The sequence below is a fragment of the Camelus ferus genome, chromosome 7, assembly GCF_009834535.1.
Source record: "Camelus ferus isolate YT-003-E chromosome 7, BCGSAC_Cfer_1.0, whole genome shotgun sequence".
Classification (NCBI taxonomy): domain Eukaryota; kingdom Metazoa; phylum Chordata; class Mammalia; order Artiodactyla; family Camelidae; genus Camelus; species Camelus ferus.
The window spans coordinates 19,487,082-19,506,120 of NC_045702.1; the positions used below are offsets into that span (position 1 = coordinate 19,487,082).

At 39.9% G+C, this 19,039-nt stretch overlaps 1 protein-coding gene across 1 annotated transcript; it reads left to right on the forward strand.

Annotated features, from left to right (window-relative positions):
• The first annotated feature begins 5,025 nt into the window (after positions 1 to 5,025).
• LOC102511427 (olfactory receptor 2A1/2A42) lies at positions 5,026 to 6,046 on the forward strand. The gene is given in 2 exon segments (XM_032484370.1): positions 5,026 to 5,163; positions 5,165 to 6,046. Coding segments are annotated over 2 exon segments (963 nt in total). The 5' UTR covers positions 5,026 to 5,082.
• Positions 6,047 to 19,039: the final 12,993 nt, after the last annotated feature.

Consider the following 19,039-nt stretch of genomic DNA (forward strand, 5'->3'; position numbering starts at 1 on the left):
AAATGCTGAGGCTTGAGAGGTTAAGAAATATACTCAAAGCCATACCCGTAGTAAATGTGTGTCTGATCCGTAAGCTTATCCACTCTAGTTATTACTCTGCAGTGCCTCTCAATGCTTTTGGGGTGGTTGTGTTTTTTGGTTTTGGTTGGGTTGTTTTATTTATTTTTGGCTGGAGAATCTGGCTCAAGGCACAATGTGGAGAGCTCATTAACATTTTGTCTTCTTAGATTTAATAAAACTGATTTCTAGTCCATCAGTGAATATTTATGAAACACGTACTAAGTTCTAGGTACCATGCGTGGCCCAATGTTTGATCTTTTCATCACTGCCTTGATCAAAAAGATTTCTTCAATCTAAGGGTATACTTTAAACACAAGTTCTTGTTAAGTTAATTCTAAAGTACAAGTAATAGATTTATTGGCCATTATGGTATAAAGAGAGGATATGTCAATATCCCAGATAAGCGTGTTGACAGATACTCATGCTATTAGGAATTATCAGATAGTATTTTCCAAGGCTAAAGACAGTTAAACTAAAAGCAGACTTCCTATGTAATCACAACCCTCTTAGAAACCACTCAAATATTGAAACTATTGACAAGTCTCTAGAAATACTGTGGAGATGCATTTTGGGGAGTTAAGAAAGAGATTTTGAGAAGGCGGACTTATAGAAGAGGTATAAGTAAAATGGGAAAGGGAGAGAGAATATCATACAGAGGGCCAGGAAGGAAAGAGGTCAGGGTGGAGACAGTGATACAGCGAGGCACAGGGATAAGGAAGACACTGGCCACCAAGAGAGACAGGGGATTCAGAGCAAGAAGGTTACCAGGGAGAAAGAGGGACATTACTTAATGATAAAGGTCACTTCCTCAAGAAGACATAATCCTTAACACGTATGCACCTAACAACAGAGCATCAAGATACATGAAGCAAAAACTAGTAGAACTGAAAGGAGACATAGAGAACAGACAGAGACTTCAACATCCTCTATTCCAAATGAACAGATCCAGCAGGCAGAAACTCAGTCAGGATGTTCGCAACACCACCGTCAATCAACTGGATGTAATGGACACCTACAGACCACTTCATCCAGCAACAGCAGGGTCCACATTCTTCTCAAGTTGACATGTAACCTTCACCAAGATAGGCCACATCTGGGGCCATAAAATACACCTGAAATTAAAAAAAAAAAATAGGAATCATACAATGTCTGTTCTTAGATCATAATTGAGTTAAAGTAGCAATCAATACCAGAGAGAGAGAGCTGGAAAATCCCCCAAATATTTGAAGATTAAACAACCGCCTTCTAAGTAATGCATGGCTCAAAAAAGAAATCTCAAGAGAAATGTAAAAATATTTTTACCTAAAAAAGAAATTTAAAAAAATAAAAATAAAAAGGGAACAGAAGGGTTTTATTGAGTACATTAATTGTAACAAATATTTCTTATTACTTGGAATAATGCAATACTTAAGTCAAACTGAGGATTTAAAAATAGCTTTCATTTTACGAATGCTGTGTGACTCATGCCTTCAACATTAGGAAAGAGTTTGTCAGCTCATCAGATCTTAAATTTTACTTTTTGAAACATAGGCCCCATCTAGTACCAACAACAGGTTTGTTCATGTGTAGAGAAATGATTTCAATCTTAGATACTTGCTTTGAAACCACAGAGACCGGATAATGTATTAGTCATCAAATGATTTGCCAATTTTTAAATTGCTAACTTGTACCTACATATTAGATGTATCATTTATAGCATAAAACAAGTCCTGAATGTTGCATTGGGAACTGGGATATATTCAGTCTTTCTTAGTCTCCCCTTTCAGTTCTGTTTGTCCTTTAGCAAATTTAATCCATTAGAGTTCAAGTAAGATGCTTTTAATATCATGTAAAATGAAATAAAGTATGGGGGGAAAGAAAGAAAATAGAAATATCTTTCAAATGTTCAATGCTTAAACATTTTGGAGATTCTATATTTATTCTTATCAAAGTTCTGACAGTGTTCTTTTTTGCCTTAGGAAGAATGTCCTTATTTGGCTATGATTATGGTAGGTAAGATTTAAGCAAGCCGGAAATTCCAGAACCAGTCCAAGGATGGTCCACACATTCAGTATTTAGGCATTCACTCATTCATATGTATTCATTCATTTGTTCACTCAATGAACCTTTGCCAAGTGCCAGAAATACAAAAATGGATGCACCAGTTCCTTGCTCACAAGGCATGAGTTACTATCCAGCTGTCGATATGGCAACTGTTCTTAAAGAATCTTTTTTTAATTGACATATAGTTGATTTACAATTTTGTGTTAGCTTCTGGTACACAGCATAGTCATTAGATTCAATTATACGTATATATTCTTTTTCATATTCTTCTTCATTACAGGTTATTAGAAGATATTGACTGTAGCTCCCTGCACCATACATTAGGACCTTGTTGTTTACTTTATATATAGTAGTTTGTATCTGCTAATCCCAGAGCACTCATTAGGCCCTCCTGTCTGTTGACTGTCCCTTTAGGTTTTAAAGAGATTCATGATTTGTAAATAATGTTTCTTTTTCCTTTATGTAATCATCTTGGAAGTTACAAAAGGAAATAAAGGACTGAATTAAGAAATTAAGCTTTTTATAAGATGTAGATTCAAATGCATTTTCACAACTAAATATTTTCATATGTTTTGTATGTTTTCCAAATTAATGTAGAAAGTTGTCCTAGTGCTGTAATTTTTTGTATCATCCTAAAAAAATAAGCTTTAGTCTCATGTTAGGAGTTCATAGTATAGTAGATTCAATTATGTCTTGGTAATATAATAATTTATTGATAGTACTTATTTTAAAAAACAGTCATTTGTTTCTAGAGAGGGATGTAACAGGGACGTCCTTCAGGATTCCAATTAGCTGCTCAGAAATGCTTTGCTTGGGTTGTATTTCAATGAGGTTATCTCTGTTCAGGAACTTGCCCCTGCTTTGCGATGCAGCTTTGGAAATTTTGTTCATTTCTCATTTGTATCATTCTATTCAAACTCAAAAAAAAAAAACCCATGAATAAACATAAATGGAATTACTTATTATAAAAACTTGGCAAGAACTTTGCTTATCAGCACATTCCCTCTTAGGCAAACTGTAATACCGCGTGGTTGACTGGGGAGCACAGAATCAGAGCAGAGGGGGTTCACAGGAGATCTTACCAGGGAGGGTTACTGACCCCTGATCACTCAGGCCACCTGAGCTGTAGATACAGACCTGCCAGGGGGACAGCACTCTCACACCATGAGGCCAGTCTCCCCTGGACAGTGGTGAAGATGTGCTGACAAACACTGGCCCCGTGGCTCACCCCTCTTCTTTATTCCTTAGTCCTTCCATAGACAGGAGCCTCACACAATGGTTACATTTGGATTCCCGAGTCACAGTCAGATCGTCCTCCCCTGCTTCCGTGAGGCTGCGTCAAAGCCCCTGAGCATAGTCTTGGATGCACTCAGAACTCTCCAGCGATACGTCAGCACAGGTTTTCTTGTTTGCCTCCTCCAGTTCTTCTCTTCCATGAATGGATTTTACAAGTTGCGCTTCTCAAAAATCAGTAGTGTTTCTCTTACTTCCAAGTTCCTCAGGAAGCATCTCATTTATGTCTCCTTTGGTATTAATGACAACTGGACCAGGGTCTTGTCAACAAACTTTCCTTTCCATGCATTAATTCTGGAGAAGCTTTTTCTTCAGAGGCAGGCAGGCTCGAGTTCCGTAGTTCGGTCTCAGGTTATTTTGGCCTAGCTAAGTTGCTAACTGTTTACATCAGCAAAGATGCTAGATTTCTAGGTGGTATTTTGAGGAAGCTGTTTTCCAGGACTTTAGGACAAGACAGCCATTATTTGGCACACCACCAATTCAGAGAAGCATCAAATAAAGGACTGCCAATTTCGTGCTATAGAAATCTGTAAAATGACAAATTCACTAAACGATCTCTTTGCAAAAAGAAAATTTAGCTCTCTGTAGAGCAGTTATCAATTCTTGTGTTGCCAAAGTAGGGCAGGGTTGATTTTTTAATGAATTGTCATCTGCTGTCTTTTTGAATCTCACATATGATACGTGATACAGATGTTAAGCCATCACACAAAGAGTGAGGCCTGCAGCACACTCTTGTTCCAGGTACGGCCTTTCCTACTTATTACATAGATTTGCTCTTGTAATAGAGTTAGAAATAGTGCATGGGGAACTACCCCTTGAAGTGTTTCCATATACATCCACACACACTCACCACAGCCTTCAAATCCATGTGTGAATACCTGGCTTCATACTCATTTACAGCCCTGCACCCAAAGTCTGTATTCACCATACATGAACACTGGGCAGCCCCCCAAAATCCAATTCCTACAAAATGTAGGGGTTGTTATTCAAAACAGTTTTGGGGTTTTTTTTTTGTTTTGTTTTTTGTTTTTTTGTTTTTTTTTTTGGTAAATCCTGTGTATCCATCAGGAGATTAACTGCCAAATGGCCAATGGTTGGCTTGGTTTCATCACTCTGAAAAGAAAAATATTCATTAGAGCTTGCATGCAAGACATCCTTTGATTCCTTCTTAACAACGTAAACAATCACGTTGTCATAAAAGTTGCTTTTTATCTTTTTGTTCCTTCTGTTATCATATAAGCTGCTCGAGAGAGCAAAGGTTGATTTTGGTTGTGGAAAGCAACACAGTTGATATTTCTATTGAGAAACTGGAATTGCATCTCTTTTCTAGGACTGTTCTAATTCTCACATGTAGCGTTCTTTTGTTACAGATTACTTCTACACTCCAGATAGTCTCTGAACAGTTTTGACAGGTGCAGCTCCAGGATGGTCCCTATTTCCTGGTGATTTTCTTTCCTCTTTTGATTTGACGTTCCTTCTTCCTATCACATGTGTCAACAGGCTCTAGGTAACCTATCATTGGTGACACAATCCCCTTCTGTAAAACTGGATGTCAGATTAAGTAATTAATTTAATGCATGACTAACCATTTCCTTAAAATTTTGTCTTTTAAAAATGACTGTAAAATAATGTCTAGTTTTCGACAGTTTTGCCCTAAGCTATCCATTTTACCTTTTGCATAGTGAAATGGAGGGAAATCAGACAATGGTTACAGAGTTCACCCTACTGGGATTCTATCTCGGCCCAAGGATTCAGATGCTTCTCTTTGGGACTCTTCTCCCTGTTCTTTGCCTTCACCCTGCTGGGGAACGGGGCCATCCTGGGGCTCATCTCCCTGGACTCCAGGCTGCACACCCCCATGTACTTCTTCCTCTCACACCTGGCCATCGTGGACGTAGCCTATGCCTGCAACACGGTGCCCCAGATGCTGCTAAACCTCCTCAGTCCAGCCAAGCCCATCTCCTTTGCAGGCTGCATGACACAGACCTTTCTTTTTCTGAGTTTTGCTCACACTGAATGTCTTCTCCTGGTGGTGATGTCCTATGATCGGTATGTGGCCATCTGCCACCCACTCCGATATTCTGCCATCATGAGCTGGAGGGTCTGCATCACCCTGGTGATGATCTGCATCACCAGGGTGATGACTTCCTGGGCCTGTGGCTCCCTCCTGGCCCTGGTCCATGTGAGCCTCATCCTGAGACTGCCCTTCTGTGGGCCTCATGAAATCAACCACTTCTTCTGTGAACTCCTGTCTGTCCTCAAGCTGGCCTGTGCTGACACCAGGCTCAACCAAGTTGTCATCTCTATTGCTTCTGTGTTTATCTTGGTCGGGCCCCTCTGCTTAGTCTTGGTCTCCTACACACACATCCTGTTCTCCATCCTGAAGATCCAGGCAGCTGAGGGCCGCAGAAAGGCCTTCTCCACCTGCTCCTCCCACCTCTGCGTGGTGGGGCTCTTCTTTGGCAGTGCCATCGTCATGTACATGGCCCCCAAATCTCAACACCCCGAGGAGCAGCAGAAGGTCCTTTCCCTGTTTTACAGTCTTTTCAACCCTATGCTGAACACACTGATCTACAGTCTGAGGAGTGCAGAGGTCAGGGGTGCCCTGAGGAGGGTGCTGTTCAAGGAAAGTCATCTCCAAACGGAGTGACATTTGAGTCGCATCACCCCCGGTAGTCCACTCGGAGACTTGGACACTGAATACCACCTACGTTCATCACTCTTTATATCTGAGACTGAACAACCCAAGACACTCTGTGAGGCACTCTCTTTCCTTCCCCATAAAGTATTTAGGTTTTACTGTATTCTTATATTTTAATTCTATCAAACATATTTATTTTTTCACTTAACTTCTTAGTGAATTAAGACTATCTAGATGAAAAAGTTTATTTCACCCGCCGCTGTGGGTACCAAAAGTTAGACACTCATGACTTCATCAGGACTGTGCAGGAATAGCAGAACAGCGAGCATTTCTGACTTAGCCACATCAGTAACAATATTTTTTAAATACTGTAGCCAGGCAGAGACTCAGAATCTGTTGACACCTTGTCCATCCTCACCCCCCATTCAGACTGTTTCCTCTCAATTGTAAATCCTCTTACCAATCGTAAATGTCCCTAAATGCCTGCCCGCCTAGGCTTAGGAAAAATTATTTGTTGATTAAATCCTGTAGTCTCTCACTTTCTGTGGTCATTATGGTGAGGCACTATTCTAAACATCGGTTAAGTATTACCTTTTAAAATCTTCGTAACAGACCCATAAGATAGGGACTCTTACTAACCACTTTTTAGGTGAGGAAACAGAGGCACAAAGAGATTAAGTACCTTAACTAAAGCCTCACAGCTAATAAGTACCTAGTCCAAGATCGTGCTCAGGCAATCTGATTCCTGAGTCCATAATCATAACCCCTATATAAAAATCAAAAAGATTGTGATGCTCCAGGAGGAGAAAAGAGGAGAGAAGGAAAAACTTTTGGCATCCAGACAAAGATAGACACTGAGCTCCATATGGAAAAAGTACTCAAATTCACTCAAGAATGCAGCTTGACTGTGTACTGGTGTGAAAATGAGGGTGAGGTGGCAAGAAAGGACTGTGACTGCAAAGGTCAGGGGTGGAGGAGCCTCTCAGTGAGCAACGAAGAAACTGAAAGCAATGGAAGAAAGAGGCTGACAGTGAAGTCTGAAGTTGATGACGGTTCAGCAAATTCAAGAGCATTAGAAAGGGGTCTTGAAATTTCTCCAAACTGGATATGATTTGTAATTCCAGTGTTTCCTAACACAGTCTTTAGATGGTGGCTTAGTTTCATGACAGATGTTGCATGCTGCATTGCCACACGCAGAAGCATGTCCCCTTCAGCAGCAGATGAGACCACTCCCTGCTGGAGGGGCAGACTTACAAGGAGTCCCAGCCGCAGCCTGGACTCAGTGGTCCCTTTGTGAGTCAGCTGGCAAAGGCTTCAGGGCACTTCTCTCCCCTTGAACCTCTTCCTAGACCATCCGCTAAGCAAACATGTGGGACCTTTTTTTAGGCAAAGGAATTCAGATTTTGTTTTTGATTTTCAACATTTTCTGATCTTTAACCTGGGATTTATAGTACATTTCTCGATTATGTGTCAATCTCTCCACATGGGGGAATGGACAAGCGTCAGTTTCTCTCTTCATCCGCAGTACCTTGACATTCCTAACACAAAGTGAGCACTCAGTGAACACTCGTTAAATTAATAAAGGACCCCTTAACTACCTATTGGCCCCAATTTCCAAATTTTCAGTGGAGCTATCTTCTGATTTCTAACCTTCTTTAAATCCCTCTACTTGTGGGTTATACTATAGTAGAAATTGAACTGTAGCTGATAATGATGGAGTGCTGACTATGTGGTAGGAACTAAATAAAATGCTTTAATATAATCTTCATATCAAATCTGTGGAGTGGGTGCAATTACTATCCTTATATAATGATGAGAAAAATGAAATTTAGAGAAGTTAATTAATTTACCCAAAGTCACAGAATTATTCACTGGTGGAAACAGAACTCAAGACTAGGCAGTCTGGCTTTAAATGAACTCTGACCCACTCTTTTGGAGAGGACCTACTGATATTCATCCTGAATGGCTGGCCTCAGGACTGTTTATAGCAGACATTCAGTAAACTGAATGAACAAATGAATAATCATTGTGTCCACATTTCTACCCATAGTTTATAGGCCTGGGTTGTGTTATCCTGTATTCTTTTAAGTTAGATATCTTATTGTCCCTTAGATTTACCCAATTCTAACTTTTAGTATGTTCTTATTTAATGGATATTAATAATTGAGGAGAATATGGTATTGCTCTGTGATCACAGAGAAGAAAGGGAACATTAGGCTAGAAATTTAGCACTGAATATAAAAAATGCTGGGAATGTTTATTCATTTCTCTCATAGGGCGCAGTGATGATTAGCTTCCCAGAGGAGCATGTCCAATGGCTGAACTTGTGGTTCTGGAAGTCTGGGATAGGACTGGTGTCACATGGGAAGCAACGGTAAGTGTTGCCCTTGAAAACTCTGGCAAGAGGGAGGAGACATTTATGGGCAGTGGCTACTGGACATGATAGGAACTGGGAACCGGTTCACTTGCTTCCTGAAGTTGGCACCTGCAGCATCTTTGGCATGTGGGCCAGGGATGGCCAACCACCGACCTACAGGATTGTTGTTTACCATTTGCCGCGAGTGTAGAGTGTCATTGTTAAATATGGGTTGTTGAGAGGAGGCATAAACAAATGAAAGGAGAGGTGGAATGCTGTCTCATGGTGAAAACAAGGCTACAGCTTCCCAGCCAGAGGGACGTGTCTTACACTTCTTGCATCTTGATAGACTTTGAATAGCATTGGATCATTTTGATCTGTCTTTTTTTTTTTTTTTTAACCTGTGTTTCTCTTTGTTTCTAATTTTTGAAACCATGTTGGGCCAAGAGGTGGATCGTTGAGCACAGTACGATTTAGTCAACAGAGTGCTGGCTCAGGCGTGGGATGTCTGGGTTCTCATCCCAGGTCCCCACTACCTCACTGTGTGACTTTAGAAAAGTTCTTTAACTCCTCTGGCCTTCAGTTTCCTCATCTGTAAAATGAAGGTGAACGAGACAATCTTTAAGGTTCTTTCTTATTTTCTAATTTTCCCTTTCTCTGTTGGTTTCCTCACATTTCATTGGAATTTGGGTTTTCATTTTTTCCAAAGCAATACAGAATAAGTTTCATACAGAGAAAATGAAATGGATTCTTAGATAATCGAGTATCTTGGGCTTTAAACATAGTAGGAACTCAGGAGCAACTGCTGGATAAATAAATGAGTTGAATAGTTTAGTGCTCTGGGAAATAGTAAGTGCATAAGGCTGGCTGGAACACGAATAGAAATGCCTACACTATGAACAGTTAAGTTTTATTAGCTTTCTTGGATCTTATTAAGAGTAACTTCACTGGAAAAGTTTCTAGGACCTGGAATAAAACTTAAATGTCTAATTCTATATGTCTGTTGCCCACATGGTAAATAATAATTTTAATGTCTAGTATTTATCGAGCACTTTAGTGTCAGGCATTGTGCTGAGATATATGCGTTATTATCTTGTCTAAACGTCACATCAATTCTATGAGCTTAGCACTTTTATTGCCCTCATTTTTGGAAAGAAAAAATGGAGGCACAGACGTAGTGAGAACGTTCCTGTGGTTACAAGCAAGTGTGTGACACAACTTAAGTTCTAATCCAGGTCAACCTGACTTCAAAGACCACACCCATAGCCACTAGTCATACTGCCGCCCTGTAGCCTGGACTTCTGGAATCTTTTTCTGCCTTTAGTTAAGTGAGACCCAAGAAAATCAGCCTGAATATTCTGAAAAACCATTTTAAGAAAAAGGATAAAACTGTATCTGACAGAATTTCACTAGATGTATAATCAACAAAATAGTAATACACAAACCAGTTTTTTAACTGAGCAAAAATTCCCGGATGTAGTAGAGACAAATGAACCATGCTAGTGAAATGAGTGAAAGCCACTCATGAACATGAGGAGAGGTGTACAGCCTCTCTAGTGATCAGAGAAACGAATTTTAAAGCATGAGATACCAATTTTTGCCCATCAGGTGGACAAAAATAAAAAGATTGATACTTCCTAGTATGGCTGAGCATGTGGGCACATAGGAATTTCTCCATATCTTAGTGGAAAATATAAATTGATTTCATGGTTATTTGGGAATATGTCTTCCAAAATTAAAATTTGCATACTTTTGATGTAACAATGCCAATTCTACAAACACAGCCTACAGAGATAGTCACATATATATATGTAAAAACAATGTGTAAATTTATTTTTAATTGAAATACTTGTAATAGCAAAATGCCACAAATAATCTAATATCCTTCAATAGTGGAGCTGTTAAATAAAACATTATAAATCGACATTATGGAATATTTTGCAAATATTATTAAAAACAACTTTTATCTCTGTAATGTCCAGGGAAGATTCTCATAAAATACATGTAAAAAGAAAGTTGTATTGATATAGTATTTTCTCATTCCTGTAGAGAAAAACTTACCTATGCGTGTGTGTGTGTAGACATACAGTTAAGGCACAGGAAAATATTCAAAATGATAAATATTAAAGACTTAAAGAAGACAACTCTCAAAATGGAAAGTATACAGTGGAAAATAATACTGCATTATTAGAAAAATTTAAAGTAAACAAGTGTCAGTATTGCCATTTCAAAAAAGGAAGAGAAAAGTTTTATTCACTTTAACTTATTCTGATCTTTTGACCTTCTGGCCCTCATATAAGTCAGCATACATTTGCTTACAGTATGGTTAAACCCAGGACAAAATAAGCAATGATTGATATCATTTAGGATTTTGTTATACTATAACAATATATGTATCAAGGTATTTTTTAACACAGTACATTTTTTTTTCTTGTTCAGAGAAAGTGTCCCCAGTCAGTAAGCAGCTAGCTATCAACTGGTGACTCAGAGACCCAGGGTCCTTACACCTTGTGGATCTGTCATCATCCCCATCTGGTTCCCAAGGTTGTCATGTGTGTCAGAAGGAGAAAAAGTCATGGAGGCTTTAGTGGGTCTGGCCTAAAAGTGGATTTGGTACTTCTGCTTTAACCATTGGCTAAAATTAGGTCACATGGTCCTACAAAAACACAAGGACATCTGGGAAATGTAGTCTATATATGTTATTTCCCAGGAATAATAGGAAACAGTTTGGTAAACATCTAGCAGTTTCTGCCACAAGTCAACAGAGGCTCTGAGTCCCCAGCTCTCTGGCTGTTGAGGACAGCAGTGAAACTCAAGAGAGCTGGTGCTACTAAGGGGGTGGAATAGAGAGACCTGAGCCTCCTCCCAGATCTTCAGAAGCAGCACTCCCATGGATACATACAATGGATTTGTGTTCAAGTTTATGTGAACTATAACCCAAATAAACCTTCAAGACAAATCCTCTGGGCCCCACTACAGTAGACACATTCTGAACTAATGGTCCCCAGATCACTTCCTGAGGGACCCAGCCAGTGTCAGCCCTGATCATCAGATCTTTAGATAGCAGGGAACCCCATGGACCTGAGTTCAGGTATGCCATGATCAGCTGTATCCTTGTTTTTGTTTCCCCATCTATAAAATGATGCTAAGATCCCACCCAACCTGTCTGTTCCAAGAGGGTGTTGCCAGCTTCAAAAAGTAATACCACATGTCAACAATTTTTAAGTTGAGAAGAAGTACTAAACATTATCCTTAGTCCTACAGTGTGGAGAGTCATCAATTCTCTTCTCTCACATTTTTTTTCCTCCTCTCTTACTTTCTCTATGTAATTTTTACCTGACGCCTTGTAAAACATATAGAGGATTTGAAATGTGTTCCCTTTAACTAAAACCCACTACAGTTCAGTTCCAGGGAAGATTATTAGAGATGAGCCAAAGGAGTGTCTGAACAAAAGTTACAGCTGGGCAGAGGGTTAGGTTTGGGGTAATCTGTTAGATGTGATCCTTTCCTCCCAGAAAGTAGGTTGTGATAGGTGTTGGGACAGCTGATGCTTTAAGATGGTGGAGAGAGTGGAAAGGTGCCTTGCCAGTTATCCAAAATGATATGCCCATGTTATTTGCACTGAATTGGAAGAACAGAAGGGAAGTAATACCTGAATTTGGTAAAGATTCAATCTAAGTGACTGAATCTTCTGGGTGCAGAAGACACCCAGCATTCCATGCCTGGCTTGTTCGACCCTTCTCTGTCAGATCCAGCAGAACAAATTGTCAGTGTGTGTGCAGCGGAATCTGTCTGTGGGCTGCAGCAATGCTCCTGGTTGAGTAATGCTGACCTCATGGGCCGTTTGCCCTTTTGTGAAGCCAACGCCAATCTAGTCCAATTTTAGAGGCTCCCTAGGCTTACAGTGATCTCCTCCTCTTGCCTTCATATACTCAGAATTTCCTTAGCAAGACAATCCTTTGTTTCACAATCATAGATAAATATTCAGATGCACATGTTCATGCTAAGGTTGTGAATCGTAGGCACTAGGGGTCCTGTTTTGATAAGAGCTGCAGTCCTAGATGCCTGAAGAGGGTGGAGAGTGAGGGAGACAGGCGCTCCCCCTGCCAATTTCACCCATTTTAATCCTTACCTCTTCAGAAACTGGTGGCCACAGAAGATTTTGAGCTGCCATCTAAGTCTCCGAAACCTGCCAGGTAGACAAGAAAATGGCAAAAACCAAAACCAAGCAAAACAAATATTCACTAAGCTCCACCAGTGGGGGCTGATTGAGTAAAGAGCAGAACCTCCACACAATGGAAGGTCAAGCAGTTAGCAACAAACCAACCAAAACCAATGTGGATGTGCTTCTTGTCTTATGTAGAAGCATCTCCAAGATACACTGAGAGAAGCAAGTGTAAAGGAAGGAGGTGCAGGTGATCTATATCTGCACGTGCCTTGTGTGCATAAACTAATTCTGGATGGATACATCAGAAACCCAAGAAAGAGGCTGGAGACTGGGATGACAGGGAGAACGAAATGCGTAACTAGGCTGAGGCTTATAAAATTGGGGGAAGCGTCTTTAAGAAAAAGAATGTGAATTTATGACTATAAAATTAGTTCTAGCCTTGGAAGTGGTCCTGGTAGGGACTCTGAAGCTTAAGCTTCACTAGCATCACTACCTCTGGGGACAAGCAGGGGAAGGAGAATGTCAATAAAAACTTTTGAAAGCTGTTAGGCGTTTGAGCCATTTTTACCTATTCAAAAAACTAAAATAAAAGAAAGCCAATCTATAAATTGTAGCAGTATTTTCTTAGATCAGTTCCCCAAGACCAAAGAATTAAAAGGAAAAATAAACAAGTGGGTCCTAATTAAACTTAAAACCTTTTGCACAGCAAAGGAAACCATAAACAAAAGGACAACCTATGGAATGGGAGAAAATATTTTCAAATGAAGCTACTGACAATTGGTTTAATATCCAAAATAAATAAATGGCTCATACAATTCAATATTAAAAAAAAACAACCCAATCAAAAAATGGGCAGAAGACATAAATAGACATTTCTCCAAAGAAGACACTCACATGGCCAGCAGGCACAAGAGAAGATGCTCAACTATCGCTAATTGTTAAGAGAAACACACTTCAAAACCACAATGACATATCGCCTCACACCAGTCAGAATGGCCATCATTAAAAAGTCTATAAGTAATTACGCTGGAGAGGGTGTGGAGAAAGGGAAACCCTCCTACACTGTTGGTGGGGCCATTACTCCCAGGTGTATATCCAGAAAGGATGAAAATTCTGAATCAAAAAGATACATGCACCCAGTGTTCATAGCAGCACCATTTACAATAACCAAAACATGGGAACAACTCAAGTGCCCATCAACTGATGATTGGCTTAAGAAGATGTTGTGTGTGTGTATGTATGTGTGTGTATACACACACACACATACATACACACACACAATGGAATATTACTCAGCCATAAAAAGAATGAAATAAAGCCATCTGCAGTAACATGGATGGACCTAGAGATTATTATACTAACTGAAGTAAGTCAAGCAGAAAAAGACAAATATTATATGACATCACTTATATGTGGAATCTAAAAAATTATACAAATGAATCTATATACAAAATAGAAACAGACTCACAGATATGGAAAACAAACTTATGGTTACCAAAGAGGAAAGAGGGAGAAATAAATTAGAAGTATAGGATTAACAGATGCAAACTACTATACATCAAATAGATAAGCAACAAGGATTGGCTGTATAACACAAGAAACTATATTCAATATCCTGTGGTAGCCTATAATGGAAAATAATCTGAAATATATATATATATATATCCTACTCCTTTTGCTGTACACTTGAAACTAACACAGTATTGTAAATCAATTACACTCCAGTACTTCAATTATAAAAACATTGTATTTGACAGCTGGAGAAAAATTAGAGAAAAAGAATTGACTAGGTGACCAAGTCTTACGGAAAATCTGAGTTCATATAATGAAATTCATAACAAGGAAACTGTAAAAACAGCAGTAACCACATTGAAATATATTTCATCTCTCAGGTTGGTGAAAATCAGATAGTTTAAACAACACAGTTAGGGAGGGCATGGGGTGTCATATGTTGACATGCTTTGGTATGAATGACCTCCATGGAGGACAGTTTACCAGTGTCTCCCACAGTTTCAGATTTGACGCTCCCATTTGACCCAGCATGTCCAGTTCCAGGGATATGCCCCACAGGTAGACTGGCACATGTGTAAAGCAAAAGACATAAAGGCTATTCACTGCAGCGTCATTTTTACTGCCGCATGTTTGGAAACTACCTCAGTAGGAGCCTGGTTAAATAAATCATGCTACATCCATTCAACAGAATATTGTACAGCTGAAAAATACACAAGGAAGCTCTTTACATACTGATATTATAGAACAATCACCAGCCTATGTTTTTAAGTTAAAAGTGCAAGCTTCAAAATACATTCTGGGCTTTCATTGATGTGATAGATTTCCTATAAGCACCGAATATTTTTGGAAGCATCTCACAAACAGCGTGTGATATTGGAGCATCCGTGGAAGGAAACTGGATAGCTGGGAGGCATGTGTGAAAGGAAAACTTTTATACTGTTAAATTTTGAAACATGTCAATGTGTGACTTTTTCAAAATACAATTTTTGAAAAAGTTAAAACAGATTTTTCAACTTACACAAATTCACACTAACCTAAAACTCTAACGAAGCCTGAGACTCTACAAAGGGCAGCCTATTGAAGTTCCCAACCTTGACAGGGAGATCAGTTCCACATTTGATGCAGACCGAACTGGAGTGAAGAGAGACTGAGAAGGCTGGGCATCTTTCCCCTCCACCGGAGGGTAGCGTACTCACACTTCAAAGTCATTAGTTATTCAGTGATGCAATGAATTTATGATTTGAAATAAAACATATTCCCAGGAACGTTTTAGTGGACCCCAGTAAAAATTCTAGAAAATGATTCCATAAATTCCTGGAAAGCTACGAATTCTTCCCTGAGCTCCCCATTACAGTGTTTTAGCTCCTTAAATAAGGAATTTCCTTTTCCAAACTCCTCTGGAGACCAAAAAAGCCATGACACCCAGGTTTCTTCCTTTACTTTATTTTCATTCAGGATTTAGAGTTGCTTTGCTAAATTCAAAGAAGACAGGATCCCTTGGGACACGGTTAAAACCCAGCCCCAAGGACACACAGCCCAAAAGGAACAAGTCTGGGACGAGAGAAGATTGGATCCTAAGTATGTGTGATTATTCCGAAACGGAAAAAGCTGCCAGTGATGAAGAGCTGCTAACAGGAATTAGAATGCATGAGAAACCTTTTGTTACTCATAAACTGTGTATTCCAAGCATGATCTAGGGTCAAGAGTGCATTCCATGATGGATTTTTTTTTTCAAAGACGAGTTATTTTCAGAACAAAAAGGCTTGTGATTAAAGCATCTATGTCCACAAGATGGCGCTATGGCTTCTGCCGAGCAGAAAACTCCCATTTCCTCCATGAACTAGGAATCCAAAACAGACTTCTGATCGGACACCAGGTCTGTTGATGAATCTGTCAAAGAAGCGCTTGGTGCAAAAGCCTTCTGGTGAAGGTTGATTTGGGCCACAAGGGTGAAGATTGTTCCAGGCGGTAATAGTTCCACCTCCTCCACACATGCCTGAGCCAATACCTCAACCCCTCGTGCTCACCTTTCAGCCCACTGCTTCTCCAAAGTGCTGCTCTTACCACTGTCAGGCACGGGACCTGGGTATTAAGGAGTGGCGCGGGGTGTCAACCATCGTGGGAAAGTATCTCCCACCCCCACCCACTCTTTCTCCCCGGGATAGATCAAGACTCACATCTTCCGTAGAGCCTTTCACTCTTGCCTACATTAATCGTACTTTCTTTAAATTCCCTGGCAAGGATATTTTTACCTCTCTTTGGGCTGACCAGAGGCTGCTTTAGAATATTACCATTTGCATCTAAATGTTCCAAATTCTCCTGGGACAGAGTGCATGTCATAATTGCCTTTGTATGTCCCGCAACAGCGAGCATCCTGCCTTGAATTTACGCATAGTCATATTGTAGTGAATGCAGACAATCTACAGTAAGAGCTCAATGGCTTTAGCTGGTAGCCTGAGTACTCAGGAGGACGCTAAGCCCTCCTGGCCACTGCTGAGGAGTTACGGGTGTGATCTTTAAAGTCACAACCTCTCTGGAGCAATTTGATCATCAGTAAGAGGATAGGGTTGAATTGTCCTCCTAGCTCTTTTTAATGTTTTGCTTCTATGACATTAATGTCTTCAGTATCTCTGCCTGGAGGGAGCCAAGCAAGCAGGAATATTTTTATCATAAGGGAACTGGAAGGATGTTTCTGCTGAAGTGAACAGCATCTCTCCCTGTTCATCCTTGTTCTTAGCTCCTTTTTTCTGCCCTCCGCCTGAGCAGTCAGAACTCTGACACAGCGATACATGGCTGGTCGCTCCCCCTCCCTTTTGTTACCATGACCTCCCTGTCCCACAGGGATGGAAGGGCAGGAACGTGGAAGCTCAGGGGCATGGTTACAACAGGATGCTCTGAGCCCACTTTTAGGAATGGGACAGAGAGCCTGCTGTACCATTCAGGGGGTTGTGGCTACATTTGGAAGAAGAATCGGATAATACGGATATGGGTGGAAGAGGTACACCTGTGTCCAGGGACGGTCCCTGGGGACTTCGAGAGCTGGGACAGGACACTTCCAGAATTGGCCCTCAAGGACTTGAGATTAGGGAGAAGGCCAGTGACTTTCTACCAGCACAAGGGAAAGACAGAGTATGGCCAATAGGGCAGAACTAAGATCATTTCCGTGTTCAAAATAACCAGCACGTGGTAATCAGTTTTTGCCTTTTATTATGTCCATCAGAAGGAGAGGTGATACATAAAGACCCAACTCATTCTTTCAGTAATGTGATGAGATTTTAGTCTAAGAAAAGCTAAAATCAAAAAAAAAAAAAAAAATCAGGACACAATGCACTTTTTCCAGCTTCTCATAAATAAGAGAAAAAATATGTATGTGTAAAAATGGTTGAAGAAACATCTGACTTTAAGCCCCCATCAGAGGAATTCTTGGGATCCTAACTCCCTCTTCCTACCAGTGTAAGATCCGATATAAACATTTATGTATGTATCAGTATGTGTTTATGTGTTTCTCATACCAAAAAGAATATAATATGGCTCATAAACATATATATGCACATACATGTTAACACACAAGATGAAGTTAAAGTTGGTTGAAAGAAAACAGGGCAAAAGGAAGATAAGAAGGGATAAGGGTTCACAAAGAAAAGTGACTAGACCTTCAAAATGTATTCCAGTTGGAAAAAGTGAAAATCATAAGTTTGATAGCACAACAGCATTTATGGAAATTGAAAATATGTGCACAGAAACAATACAGAGCTTTTTTAATAATAAAAAAGAAATAAGTAAGCTAAGTAGGAAACATGAACAAAACAAAAGAGCCAGAGATGACAGTTTCCGAGAAGACTAATTAATTCAATTTTCTGCACCTGCTCTTCCCAAATAAAAGTTAAGCAGGTAAATTATAATAAAACCTAGGAAGAGCCATTATGAGATTAGCTCCAAATGATGTGGAAGTTTGCAATAGAGAAGAGGGAAGCCTTCACCAAAGAAATGACCTGCATGTTGGATCTTGATGGATGTTCAAGGGTCTGCAGACAGTAGGAAAAGGGGAAGTGTAAGCTGAGGGCACTGTGAAAGCAGAGGTGTCTAAGTACAACCAAGATAGGAAGGGAAAGAGTAGAGATAATTTGTTATACTCCGCAGTGATCATTTTGAGATGCAAATCTGACCCAGTGACCTCCCTGCTTTAAATCCTTCAATATCTTCCCCTGCCTTCAGGATAAAGACCCAAATCCTTAGTGTGGTCACCTACGCCCCCATGATCTCTGGTCCCCACTGACATCAGCAGTTTCATTTTGTGCCACTGTCCTTCCCTCTGGCTTTCGTTCAGTTCCTAAAATGAACCAGTGACCTTCCTGTGTGTCCTTTCCCTCCCCCTGAAACTCTCTTCCCCATGCTCTCTGCCTAATCCTGTCTATTCATCCTTAGAGTTCAGCAGAAATATTATTTCCAAACTGCTGATTTCTCTAACTCTCCAAATGGGGTCATTCTTTTAGGTTACTTTTTGCACCCATTAAAATGATGACAACATAATTATTAAATAATCACTTGTTTAATGTTTCTGTGCTGTCATTATATAAGCTGACATTATAAGGGCCATGTGTACCACTGTATCCTCAGCCTCTCATTCAATGCCTTGCACATAATGGGAACATGATAATGACTGAGTGAATTAAATTAATGAGTAAGTGTTGTATTTGGGTTGGCGGGGGAGGCCATTCTTTTAGACAGCTACCAGAGACTATAAAATCTAAGTGAGAGCTGAGGTCCAATTAAGGAACCACTGGTCCCATTCTTTCTGTAGAGGTCCACACAGTGGGATGCTCAGATGGCGAATGAGATGAAATATTAGAACTTTTCATTATATTTATTTTTACCTCATTCTTTTAAATGTCTGTTTTTTGCATATTATGAGGAAGTACATGCATATAGTTTATAAATGAATAAAACACTTATATATTAACACACA